Below are 14,971 nucleotides of genomic sequence, written 5' to 3'. Positions count from 1 at the left end.
GGACCCAGTCAATTCCATATAAACACAGTGACACCATTATGTAGCCACCATCAACCTGCATAGTGCCACATTGACAATTTGAGTCCATGGCTTTGTAAGGTCTGTGCCACACTCAAACCCTACCATTTACTCTTACCAGCTGAAATTGGGACTCATCTGACCAGGCCATGGTTTTCCAGTCATTCAGGGTCCAACCATTTGGTCAATACCCCAGGAAAGGCGCTTCAGGAAATGTTGTGTTGTTAGCAAAAGCACTCACATTTGTTGTTGTTGTAGGTCATTAACCCTAAATTTCAATGCACCGACCTAACAGATATGTTCGTTGTATGTTCCACATTGATTTGCGCTATTATTTCATGCTATGTTGCTTGTCTGTTAGCACTGACAACTTAACAAAAACATCACAGCTCTTGGTCATTGAGTGAAGCCTGTCAGCCAGTGTGGTGTTCTTAGTGAGAGGTAATGCCTGAAATTTGGTAATCTCGTCACCCTCTTGGCACTGTGGATCTCAGGATATTGAATTCCTTACAATTTCTGAAATGGAATGTCTGATGCACGTAGCTCAAACTACCATTCCATGTTCGAAGTCTGCTAATTCCCACTGTGCAGCCATAATCACACCCGACACCTTTTCACATGAATTGTACGAGTACAAATGACAGCTCCACTAATGCATTGCCCTTTTATATATTGTGTGTGCAATACTACCACTTTCTGTATATGTGCATATCACTATACCATATATTTTAATTTTCCTCAGGCAGAGGCTCATCATTGTCTTAGACACTCCTTTACTGCCCTTAATGTTGCGTGATTTAGCAAGAATTCACATATCTGAAAAGTGCCACAGTGTCTCAAATACTGTGATAAACCCCATGGTTTAACATGTATTTTGGAAAGCACAATATTATACAGCAAGTCCCCATAGAATCAGTCATGCACATCCATTAAAATATTTGTGCCACTACATTCCAGTGAGGTAACACCTAAACATCCAGTGTGCAGCATCTAAAGGCACGGTTGGCTATTCATGGGTTTTTTATATATATATATATATATATTGTATATAAATAAATAATTTTCTTTTTATTACAAAATAGAGTTCATGCAACATTATTCAAATATACACAATAATTACAAAAGTATGCACTCTCATGAAGAAAGGATGGAAAAAATTGAACAACTCAAATATTGTAGTAAATGACATATTGTGGATAAAATTCATTGTCACTATACTTAACATAAACTTGCAAGGAATTTCCAACAGTTGTATCAATATCTGTGGGAGGCAGTGTAGTCCAGCTGTTACCTTCTGCAGTATTATTAACAAGTACAGTTGCAGCAATCATTGCTCTGTAAATGCCATTTCTCCTGTTACAATATGTATTGGCATAACTGGGTGATGGACTGAAACTAACACCTTGACCAAATCTGATTCGACATGAACGTCTCCAATCCAAGTTGCTCCTAATTATAGAGTCAATATTACTTTTGCTTGTAGCATGATACAGAGTTTTTTCCGTAACACTGCCATATCGATTCATGTATTCTGCCTTTTTCAGCTGATAACAGCTCCATAAATATGGATTCATAACCTTCACAACTGATGTGACTTTCAAATCACTTGGCATAGAGTGGGTTATGCGTTTTTTTTCGAAGGTACCAATTTCTTCCACTTCAACTTCATCGGAACATTTATATGTCCAATTTGGATGTAGATGCTTCAATGCTAATTCTGTCATTGCTGAGTCACCTGTGACAGAAATTAATTAAGAAATCAAGAGAGATACAAACATAGAAATATGAGCCACTGTAGTTTAACTACAATAGCTACAAACATATTTTTACATTTTCATACTTGTATTTTTTTGAAAAGGAAATATAATTTCAGCTTGCAACATTATTGCTGTTGTGCTACTACAGGACACACTATGCCATATGATGTACAAGTGAGAAAGAGACACCATTATGGGCCAATTATAGTCTAATCAACATTTAGCAAAAGACACACTTACCAATATATTAAACAGTGCTTGGAGTTGTTGCCCTGACTTTCTGGATCTGCCACTTCACCAGAAAATTTTTAGTATTTACAAAATGTATGCACTGTGATTAAAAGAAGTCAGTGTCAGTACATGGAAGTGCACATTTCTGTTTTGTAACTAGTGCTGACTTTTAATACTGCTTGTTTGTATTCTAGATTGATGGTGATGTATTTGAAACATTAATAGGGACTATGTTTGTCCCAATATAATGTTTCATGTTATCTAGTGTAAACTGCCCTCCAAATATAGGAGTAAATAAGCATACATTAGTAATATATGCTATGGACCTCTGAGGCCATGGATTGTTAAAGCCCTGTGCAATATATTACAGTTATACACTGAAGAGTCAAAGAAACTGTTACACCTGCCTAATATCGTGTGGGGACCCCGCGAGCACCAGAAGCGCCGCAGCGGGACGTGGCATGGACTCGACTAATGTCTGAAGTAGTTCCGGTGGGAATTGACACCATGAGTCCTCCAAAACCATCCATAAATCGATAAGAGTACGAGGGGGTGGAGATCGCTTCTGAACAGCACATTGCAAGGCATCCCAGATATGCTCAATAATGTTCATGTATGGGGAATTTGATGGCTAGACATGAATGGATGCAGGTGATCAGACAGGATGCCTTCATACATGTCACCTGTCAGAGTCATGTCTAGACATATCAGGGGTCCCATATCACTCCAACTGCACATGCCTCGCATCATTATAGAGCCTCCACCAGCTTGAACATTCCCCTGCTGGCATGCAGGGTCCATGGATTCATGAGGTTGTCTCCATACCCATACACGTCCATAAGTTCAATACAATTTGAAGCGAGACCTGTCTGACCAGACAACATGTTTCCAGTCATCAACAGTCCATTGTCAGCGTTGACAGGCCCAGGTGAGGCATAAAGCTTTATGTCGTGCAGTCATCAAGGGTACATGAGTGGGTCTTTGGCTCAAAAAGCCTATATCAGTGATGTTTCATTGTAGTTTGCATGCTGACACTTGCTGATGACCCAGCATTGAAATCTGCTGCTATTTGTAAAAGGTTCCACTTCTGTCACACTGAACAATTCTCTTCGGTCGTTGTTGGTCCCATTCTTCCAGAATCTTTGTCTGGCAACAGAGATGTTAGAGATTTGATGTTTTATCAGATTCCTGGTAAACAGGGCACTCATGAAACGGTTGTATAGGAAAATCCCATCATCATCACTACCTTACTACCTTGGAGATGCTGTGTCCCATTGTTCATGCGCTGACTATAACACCTCTTTCAAACTTACTTAAATCTTGATAACCTGCCACCGTAGCAGCAGTAACCGATCTAACAACTTCGCCAAATGCTTGTCTTACATAGGCTTTGCTGACTGCAGTGCCATATGCTGCCTGTTTACATATCTCTGTATTTGAATAAGTGTGCCTATGGCAGTTTCTTTGGCACTGCAGTGTAGTTATAGCGTATGTAATTTGACTTTATTTTGGCAACAATAATGCTTCTGCAATTAGAAAACAGGTCAGGAAATTAGTTTAGTACAAAGAATGCCACATAGTTTCACAAGTAGACAAATATCCTAGAATAATTAATTAAAAATCTTAATCCTCTCAAACAAAAAATTAGGATCATATTGCACCAAAGAAACCAACTACACGTGATTTCATTAATGCTACCATTTTAAATGTGGCAGGATCTAACCATTTGCAGCTATAAAATCATATATTTAAGACAACAAATACAAATGAAATTTTTAATTACCATTAGAAACAAATGTGTTTGTGAGTACAAAATTTTCACCCCTTTGTATGGATTTGATCTCTCTTCTTTCAGCTAGTTGTATAGCTGTATTAGGTAACAACTTAAAGCATCCTACTATAGAATATAGTTCTGCTGCATCCATACATGTTATAAAAGTGGATGTGTGTGCATTTCATATCTCCTCCTAAGCCACTAACTGATTTCAATCTCCTCCTTAGCCACTTACTGATTTCAACCAAATTTGTTACACACTGCTCCAAAATACTGACACGAATTCTGTACAGACGAATGGAAAAACTGGTAGAAGCTGACCTCGGGGAGGATTCTGTTAAGACGTTGTAACGCGCGAGGCAATACTGACCCTATGATTTATCTTAGAAGATAGAATAAGCAAAGGCAAGCCTACTTTTTTAGCAGTTGTAGACTTAGAGAAAGCTTTTGACAATGTTGACTAGAATTCTCTCTTTCAAATTCTGAAGGTGACAGGGGTTAAATACTGGGAGGGAAAGGCTATTTACAATTTGTACAGAAATCAGATGGCAGTTATAAAGAGTCAAGGGGCATGAAAGGGAAGCAGTGGTTGGGAAGGGAGTGTGACAGGATTGTAGCCTATCCCCGATGTTATTCAATCTGTATACTGAGCAAGCAGTGAAGGAAACAAAAGAAAAATTTGGAGCAGGAATTAAAATTCATGGAGAAGAATTAAAAACTTTGAGGTTTGGCAATGGGATTGTAATTCTGTCAGAGACAGCAAAGGACCTGGAAGAGCAATTGAATGGAATGGGCAGTATCTGAAAGGAGGATATAAGATTAACATGAACAACTACAAAACGAGGATAAGGCAATGTAGTCTCATTAAATCAGGTGATGCTGAGGGAATTAGATTTGGAAATGAGACACTTAAAGCAGTAGATGATTTTGCTATTTGGGAAGCAAAATAACTGATGATGGTTGAAGTAGAGAGGATATAAAACGTAGACTGGCAATGACAAGGAAAGCGTTTCTGAAGAAGAGAAATTTGTTAACATCGAGTATAGATTTAAGTGTCAGGAAGTCATTTCTGAATGTATTTGTATGGAGCGTAGCCATGCATGGAAGTGAAACATGAAGAATAAATAGTTTGGACAAGAAGAGAATAGAAGCTTTCGAGATGTGGTGCTACAGAAGAATGCTGAAGAGTAGATGGGTAGATCACTAACTAATTAGGAGGTATTGAATAGAATTTGGGAGAAGAAAATTTTGTGGCACAACTTGACTAGAAGAAGGGATCGGTTGGTAGGACATGTTCCGAGGCATCAAGGGATTGGAGGGCAGCATGGAGGGTAAAGTCACAGAGGGAGCCCAACGGATGAATACACTAACCAGATTCAGAAGGCTGTAGGTTGCACAGGTTAGGGTAGCATGGAGAGCTGCATCAAACCAGTCTCTGGACTGAAGACCAAACCAACAACAGCATCGCTTATATCTGGAAAGAGTCACTACAGAGGTAAGAACTGCCTACCTCTCAAAAGGGTGGGAGGGGAGTGAAAAATAAGCATAGCTCAGGAAGCGCAAATAGTCAGACTATACTTATCCAGTATTTAGAATGAGATCACTTTGTGACTTGCAACAAACTTTACACATAATTTCAAACCTTTTCAAGACTTTTTCTTGCTCATACCACCCACAAAATGACGAAAGGATATAAGTTTATCGCTTATGACATTTTCAGTGTTCATACACTAAAAATTTAGCATTGTGCATGCCCTTTTAATGTATTACTTCTTTACTACTTATTCTATTCACAAAACATTTTACAGACATCGACCACATATACTACTGGATTTACCTGCAAAATTATATCATTGGAAAACACAGTTCAGGAAATATAATATCATAAATCCTTAGCTGTGTAAAACAAAACTGCAGGTTGAAATTCATTAGAGATACAGGTGAGAGCGAAATTTTTTTAGAGGTACAGGTGAAATGTGTGTGCAAATATATGAGAAATACATTAAATAAATGTGAAATATTTTTTGCATGTAAGTAAGTGTATGCAGGCAAAGCAGTGGGTAAAAGGCTTCTAAATCCCTGGATCAATTTAAACCAAACTTAGTACACATGTTACATACTATATGCAAAGAAGTACTTTTGGGTAAGAACCAGTAACCTCCTACTGGAGTGGTAGTGGATAACGTGAAGAGAGAGGGGGGCAGGAAGAGATGGACTGACAGTGAGGGGGAAGGAGGAGATGGACAGAGAAGGGCTGGGGGTGGGGAAAATGGATAGAGAGAGGGGGAAGGAGGAGACTGACTAACAGAATTGAAATAAATACATACCTGGGCAATGCCAGGTACTAAGCTAGTAATATATAAAATGTTCTAAAGTCTATTATAAAGAGAACTGTCAAACCATTACACATGTATGAACTGCTGTACTGGAATGTTAAGGTCACCATCCCTGAAAGACAGTGGGGAGTCGCATATATTTCAACCATTAATAGAGTTGGAGCAGTATCCTAACCAGAAAAATAATGGGTTGGAAAATACTTGTTGAAAAATACAAGAACTTGTAATGGCTCTTTTTCTAAAAGTTTCAGTAACACCATTTGGCAGTGTAATTAGAATTGAAACTTCCTATCACGGAAGCTGAATTCACCAACTCTGATTACATGCACATAGTGGTAACAAATTGTCTTGTATTCTGTTTAGGAGCAGGGTGTAATAAAAGCACTTCCCTGTGCACTACCTAGAGTAGAGCTTAGCAATCAGTTTACAACACACTCAGAACTGTTAGTTATCATAGTACATACGTTACCATGTAACCTTACCATCTCCATTTTAACCTATTATCTTGTGTATTTGTTAGATGTTATGCAAGTCTGTAGCTGTTGGAAAGAATCTTATTGGTATTATCTGAGTAGTAGGAATGCTATTACTTTTGTTTTTCTTACAGAATGCAAGTGAGTCATTGAGATTTTCTGCAATAACATATTTAACTACATTCTACTACCCTTTCATGACTACACTCCCCCGCAATTTTAATGTCTTCCCCTAGACAAAACATTTTATGGTATGCGAGTCCATATGGGATTATTGAAGGACTAATTTGGATTCTAAGGCCAAGTCCACAAATCAGGATATTCCAGGTCTTTGTAAATTGGTTTTATGACTTCCGTCGCTGCTGCTGGTATGCAATGCTTCTGGCTATAGGAAGTGTTTGAATATTGGGCATTGTGTAACTTGCACCTTGAATCTGGTCTGAGATGGTAAAGTTGGTATATTGGTTTGTTATCTGTAGACAGGAGGAATGTAGCTCATACTGCCTGCACATTCTAAACAACCCATCAGTGTTATTCCTAACAGCCATCCCACTGTATTGTTGTAACTAATTTATAAATTTGCCTTCAAGCTTACACTTAATAATTTCACTATCAGAAAGTTTCTTCTTTCTCAATGTTATGTTATGTTATGTTAACCGGGGACCTAGAAATGACGGAGAGGCTCCGTTCCTGCCGCAGCCGCAGTGGTCCGCAACCCCACGACGACTACCGCAGTCCATTTCACCCCTCCGCCGCCCCACACCAAACCCAGGGTTATTGTGCGGTTCGCCCCCCCCCCCCCCCCCCGCCCCCCCCCCGGTGGAACCCCAGGGAACGTCTCACACCAGACAAGTGTAACCCCTATGTTTGCATGGTAGAGTAATGGTGGTGTACGCATACGTGAAGAACTTGTTTGCACAGTAATCGCTGACATAGTGTAGCTGAGGCGGAATAAGGGGATCCAGCCCACATTTGCCGAGGCGGATGGAAAACTGCCTAAAAACCATCCACAGAATGGCTGGCTTACCGGACCTCGACACAAATTCGCCGGGCAGATTCCTGCCGGGGACCGGCGCTCCTTCCCGCCCGGAAATTCTCAAATTTAGTTTTAATGCCCTCAACCGGATGCCCATCCTCTTTTGGGCATGATCCAGACACTCCACTTTCATGCTACTCCACTTCTGTAAGCTTTTGGGTCCCATTACCTAACAATTTAGAATAACAAACACCTGTTTCATACACGGCCCGACAGAAAATTTCAGTGGCTGCAGAGGCCTCCATTCCACATATACGATATGCTTGGGTCACTGATTTACCATTACAAAAATGTTTTGTCAGAAGGAAGTCTACTACCTTTCCATTACTCACATTGTTCACTACTTTTACATACTACACAGGTTTGCATTATCAGAAGTGACTATACTGTTTTCAACAGTGCTACCACGAGAAACAACACAGTTCTGCCTGTGTACTACTGGAATCCACAGCCTTCTGTACAAACAGTTACTAACTTCGTTTGATCCTGGAGTAATGCCTGTGAAAATTTCAACACTTTAAATAGGTGCAGATTACACAAAAAATAAAATGAAAACTGAGATAAAATCCATAAATATATTAAAAAAAACATTTAAATTCCAGCTCCCCTTAAATGCTGAGTGGAGTCTCCTCTATGCTGTGAGTGACAATGTATTCTTTCCATTAACTTATGATGAATGTTTTTAACCATAATAAATGCAACCGTTGCATTAGCTTGCTTGAAACATCATGAACAGCTAGATGTTGCAAATTTTCATCTTCAAGAATGTAGGCCATCTTCTGGCAGTCTCACTGCAGCAACTTTTTGGTACTTTCACACAGATTTGGAAATATGGTGATGAGGGTAGATGTAGGACGAGCCTCAATTAATAACCATCCTATCCTGTGTGGAGTAAGCAGTCAAATTATGTATCCACAAAAACAAAAGAAAACTGTGTAGGCTGCTGTTGAACTCTACACTTGAAATGTTTTGTACATCCGTATCTACCACAGAGAAATGACACTAATCAATCACTTCATTGCTTCTATGAATTTTCCCCTGTCCTTTGATTTCTTAAAGATGAACAAAACTAAAATTTGTATCATTGGCACTCTCTTTGAAGCTTTTATGATGGATTTTTCTGTTTGTGATACGGCTTGCTTTCCTTAAGGAGATACTTATAACCACTCCTACAAAGTTACATTTCATTCATGTCAGGGTTGTACAACATCTGCTAACTGACAATTTTTGTGTTATTAAGTGTACTTTTCATCTCTCATCACAAAAGGTACCAACTGTTATAGCCGCAGCAATGCAAGCGCTGGACAGCCATCTTCTTCATGGTTAATACTGGTTTTGCTACCATCTCGGAAGCAAATGTGTTTTTTAATGAAAAAACCAAGAACTTATGCCATGCATGTAACTTCAATCCAGATGGAGTTAATAGCACCTAATAGTTTCCAAGAAATTATTGATGAATCTGTTGGTGATGAATCTGATACTCTTCTTATGCAGAGTCTGGATATTGACCATTCAGCCACAAATACCACCCACAAAACGTTATGTAAGTAGTTACTAAGCAGCATAACTTTGAGTAATGAGTGCTTCCTAATAGCAGAAAAGTACTTGAATTAGATGTAGAATACAGAAAGGATCAGTTTCATCTGATTTTTGAGGTAATACTACGTCTTTCGCAAGGTCCACATATTAATGGAAAAACTTGTAGGCTTTGTTACATTTCATTCATGTCAGGGTTGTACAACATCTGCTAACTGACAATTTTTGTGTTATTAAGTGTACTTTTCATCTCTCATCACAAAATGTAGCAACTGTTATAGCCGCAGCAATGCAAGCGCTGGACAGCCGTCTTCTTCATGGTTAATACTGGTTTTGCTACCATCTCGGAAGCAAATGTGTTTTTTTATGAAAAAACCAAGAACTTACGCCATGCATGTAACTTCAATAAAACAGTGACTTGAGGTGATGTGTTGTCTGGTGTCAGAAGGGAAGTATATAATTTTCTTTAAGTGAGCTCACAGCACAGTCCTTCCATGTGTTTCCATGAGGAGGAATGCCATGCAGATCTATGGATGTTACATCCTAAATTATCTGTATTTTTATATCCGTCCAATAGGTACTGAATTCATCTAACATAATAGTTCCACACAAAGTTCATTCAACATATGAATATTTTCACTGAAAAAACGTAAGCACATGATGCAGTCAGTATGTTATCCGAGACAGTATCAGAGAACATGCTTGAGATGCTCTCAGGACACAGGCTAAAAGTAGCATCCTACCTTGAGTCTTCAACTAGGCTAAGAGTAGCTTTATACAAAGAATGGAGTTCACTTTTATGAAACTCTTGGACATCATGATAAACAGTCTCACATACTGCCGTATGTCTGCTAGGGGTAAACACATTCTACACAAATAGATAACCTCTAATTTTACAGACAAACTCTAATTTTACGTATTTCAAAACCAGTCCAAATCCTTTGTTTGGAACTGTGTTTTCATATTTTATGTTGGGTTGTGGTTGCGCATACACACAACTTGTATGTACTGTGCATTCTGTAGGTTTGATTATAAGGAAGAACCTTTATCCATATAAAACAAGCCAAAAACAATAAACTGACACATTAACTGTGCTATATCAGTACACACAATGTAGCTTGGTAATTTTCATTGGGAATACTAAGAACATATGTAAGGGATGACAACTATTTCTCTACTCCCAAAATCTCTTAAACCAAGTGCAAACTCACATTGCATGTACAGTACAATAAAATGCCTCTGTTATAATCTATGAGGATCATTAATTCCAATTTTTCCTTTGGGTCTGTCAACGAAAATTCAGTTACCCTTAGCAAGAAATTTATCATAAAGCCGTATGGATTTGCACAAACATCAGACCTCCATAAAATACACTGGAGTTATTTATGTACTCAGTGCATAATGATGTGCTCTTTTGCTCTGAAGATATATCACACTTAGTAGTGAAAACTGACACAGGTGAAAGTTTATGAGGGAAAAGGAGGGGGGGGGGGGGGCAAATAATCAGTCGCTTGTGTGGAAAAATGTTCTCAGACTGGCAGTGCAAGTAATTTTTTTGACAGATGGTACAAAACCTTTTAAGTATCAACTAAGGTTCAGAAAAATTGCATCAGGGTTCCAAAAAAATTCTGGCAAAAGCAGATGAGTATTACTTTCCCGAATAAATGTTTGGCAACAGTGCATATGTATTTGATTGGTGAATAAGTTCGTAGCATTTTTATGTGGCATGTTGGTATCCCAGTTCCTATGGGTTTACTTGTTGATAATCAATTTTTATTTGTAGTTCGCTGTTGCTATTGGAATTTACATATTTTCATTTTGTTATTTCGGGATTGTGAGTGGAGCTGTGGGCACTAGAAAATGGAGTGCCAAGTGTAGAAATAATTTCTGACATATTCTTCTGTTTGAGTGAATAGAGTGGTGACAGCAGCAGAGGCAGGTAGAAGCATTTGTGCTTTGTACTGTGGTTACGCCATTGCAAGATGGTAATGATAATGCACTGTAAGAAAATGGTTTTCAAGTTTTAAGGAGGATCATTTTGACATTAGTGACTGCACGTTCAGGAAGACCTTCGGAATTTGATCAAGATCATTTAAATTCATTAATCCACAATAATCCACGTCAATGTACTCAAGAATTGGCAAATGTGATGAACTGTGATCATTCTACCATCATGCAACATTTGCATGCAATGGGGAAGGTAGGAAATTTGGCTTTAAGCCAAAATCACAAAAATCAGCAGGTGGCCATATGTAAATCTCTGCTTGCTCGTCATCAGTTGGCTCATAAACGGCAATGTCCATTCCTATCCTGTATTGTTACTGGTTACAAGAAATGGTGTCTTTATGCTAAAATGTGAAAAAAGAGGTATGGTTGAACCCAAACAAAGTAACGACTACCGTACAAAGACCTGCATGCATCGATGTAATGCTATGCATCTGGTGAAACAGCAATGGTATGGTGTGTTATGAATTTCTTCTCTGAGGTGTAACCATCACTGCTGACATTTATCGTCAACACTGAAACACCTTGCATGCACAATTCAAGAACAATGACCATGGAGACTGGGTGAAATGATGCTACTCCATAACAATGCCTGCCCAGATTCTGCTAGACTGATAAAAAATACTAATGCCAATTCCCATCCACCTGATTGTGTGCCCTCAGATTTTCACCTTCTCTGGTCTCTACCTAACAACCTTCAAGGAACTTCCTTTGGATGAAAATGCACTCCAAACATGGCTCGACAAGTCCTTCACCTCAAACCATGTGATGTCCATAGTTGCCAAATCAAATAGTTAACCAGCATTGGTAAACTGTTGGAAATTGTGAAGGAGAATATATTATTGATGACTAAAGTCTCTGTTATGTTTATTAAACTTATGGAAAACTGCTGTGAACTTCACCCCTAAGCTTCACCTTTGTATTTGACTGAATACACTTTGTGTAGTTCATATAGTGAGGCCAGAATGTTTCATTCATAAGTCTTTGAATTAAATTTGTACCACTAAATTGGACAATACATCCAACAAAAACAAAAATACTTGTACATATGTACTTGTATGTATGAATACGGTTAAAAAGCCCACATTGTTATGGTTCAAGAACAATATTAGTATATTCAAGAAGAATACTGGATACACAGAGAAGCTCAAAGCTTTGCTGCCAAGTTTCCACAGCTAACAGTGAATATGTCTCAAAAATAAAATGGTAACATGGAACTCCTGACACTTAGTAACTGTACAGACCCAGAAGGTGGTCCATCACGTATATTTGTGATTTTGTGTTATTAAGTGTACTTTTCCTCTCTCATCACAGGAGGTAGCAATGGTAGCAGCCATAGCAACACATGTGCTGGACAGCAGATCAATGGAGGACCATCGTCTTCATAAATGAATTCTGGTTTGTTACCATGTTAAAAGCAAATGAGTTTTTCTCTGACAAAAAATCAGGAACTTAAAAGCATGTATGTTTTTGATAGATATTATGAACTGTTGCTGCCTAAAATCTTTGGAAAAGTTAGGAAAAGAAAGTGGTTTTGAAATTTCTGCTGTAGGACTAACCTCAGTAAAAACAAACATCATTTGCTTGAACAGAAGTCCAAACTCAAACATAAATTTATTCTTTAACAAACTTAAAGGCAGTCTACACAGTATCATAGAGCTGAACAAAACGGTTAAAATTCGTGTAGTATTTAACACTGACTTCAACTATCCTTTTTGTAATATGGTAACTTCAACAAAGTTTCAAAAGAGAGAGATGATTCTATGGTCATATTTGCAGTGTACAACTTGCTGCCCAATATAAATTCCCCACCAGTATCACAAATGTATCCAACATCACTATTGATACAGTACCGATAAACAAGGGAAGTCATGAATACACAGGTTTCCATGACCACTGTTCACAGCTCCTTGTAATATCTTCATCACTGAGCATATCTGTGCAAACAGAAACAGTGTAAAGTGGAAGAACCATCAGCCATCAAAACATTGGGCATGTTGGGAGTCTTAAGGAAGGAAACATGGATTGATGTATACAGATGTGAAGTTCAATATATTTATGCACGTCGTACCTCACGTCATTTTGTCCTAAGAGAGAGAGAGAGAGAGAGATCAAAACTTATCCTGAAGAAATAGAAAATGTGTTCAATACTTATTTTAACAATGTAAGTGAGCATTTGTCACTCAAGTCAAACCTTGCATTAATAGCCGTCCAGTATCATCTGAAAATACCAACATAAATCGTGCTTCGCACTTTCTCTTTATAATAACCCAGAAAGAAGCCCTGTCAGTTATTAGAACATTAAAAATGAACCTATCAGTTGGAATAGATAGCATCACAGACAGTCTTATTAAAAAACATGGAGATCTCATTGGTGAACCATCACCTCTCTTTTGCAACAGTTCCTTTAGAACTGGAAACCAATCTACTTGTACAGTACAATATATTCCCTTTCCACTTGGCCAATAGGTACTCCGTACATCATAACTTATTGCACATTTAATGTAAAAATAGTGTAATTAATGTAAATTTAAATCGTGTAATATTATATTTTGTTGTACATTGATGTGTCCTACATCAGAATTTACCGTTTGTGTACTACATGATTATGTGCACCAATAAATATCTACTCTAATCATAACAATTTGGTAGCTCAATTACTGCAGCAGCTGAAGGAGAAAAGCTACATTGCATATTTAATGACACAGTACCAGAAGTGATGTTGAAGTGTTGGTTCCTGCTAGTCAATAACTATTTTAATAATTATTAACTTCTTGGCATACACTGCACACTATTCAGTAAAGGAACATTTATGAAAAGACAGTAAAGATCACTTAAATTCAGTAAGTGAATAACCCCAGCACCACATAGTGTTCAACATGGTTTTCAAACAGGCAAAGTATAGAAACAACAACAATGGATTACATTACAGAAATATTGGTAATTTGAAAATTAAATAGGTGTGGCCGATGTCTATTTAGCTGTTTCTAAAACTGAACGATTATGTCCTACTGTTAATCAAAAAATATATTCTATGTAAATTGGAAGCACTAGAAATTCAAGATGTAGCATAAAGTTGTTGAAATCAGATTCACATAACAGGATACAGGTTGGGGAAGTATCATAAACAAATTCTAGACATAAAATTGGATTGATGACAGATGCAAACAACACTGAAGTAGGAGCATCAGAAGGCAGTGGTCCTTTGCTGCCCCTCCTGTACATAAATGGGATACAGACAAAACTGCACAGTTATATTAATAAGATAAATTTGGTGTGTCATTTCAATACATTTGCCAATGTATATGGCACCTTAAATATTTAACTTTTTTGGAAATCATTTATGATGTACATTTACCAGGCACTATTACTACGCATAACAAGTTTTCAGCCTCTACTGAGTCCAACATTGTATATACTTTTACCACAATTGCAGTAAACACGGACTCTGACTTGCGCGCGTAATACCAATAGCCGGCCCTAAAATACCGGTTCTTTAAAAAATCAAACTCCTACGGATAAAACACCATTAAACTTCTGATTATTTTACAAATGAATTAATGTGTTAAATATTTGATGTTAAGTACGTAATCGAGAAAAAGTTTGAAATCATATTAAACGTTTGTTGGAAGTCGCTAAGTGCTCCAATTTTAAAACACTGGATGAGTATATTCCGGGTAAGTGGCTAGTTTTTTACACATCTCAGTAGTAATATGGTCATATCTCTTGAACTACATATCGTACAATGATATAACTTTGCAGGTACAGTCACTGCTATATGTGGATACAGTCTGCGAAAGGTCCGA

At 37.9% G+C, this 14,971-nt stretch overlaps 1 protein-coding gene across 1 annotated transcript; it reads right to left on the bottom strand.

Moving 5' to 3' along the window:
- Positions 1-1,065: 1,065 nt before the first annotated feature.
- Positions 1,066-14,629, bottom strand: LOC124777196 (protein mono-ADP-ribosyltransferase PARP12-like). The gene is made up of 2 exons (XM_047252511.1): positions 14,524-14,629; positions 1,066-1,753 (listed from the first exon to the last, which is right to left on the bottom strand). The coding sequence occupies exons 1-2, from the start codon at positions 14,573-14,575 to the stop codon at positions 1,185-1,187; spliced, it is 621 nt and encodes a 206-aa protein (XP_047108467.1). The 5' UTR covers positions 14,576-14,629; the 3' UTR covers positions 1,066-1,184.
- Positions 14,630-14,971: the final 342 nt, after the last annotated feature.

This window comes from Schistocerca piceifrons, chromosome 2, assembly GCF_021461385.2.
Source record: "Schistocerca piceifrons isolate TAMUIC-IGC-003096 chromosome 2, iqSchPice1.1, whole genome shotgun sequence".
Lineage (NCBI taxonomy): Eukaryota > Metazoa > Arthropoda > Insecta > Orthoptera > Acrididae > Schistocerca > Schistocerca piceifrons.
This window is presented reverse-complemented; position numbering and strand designations above follow the sequence as displayed.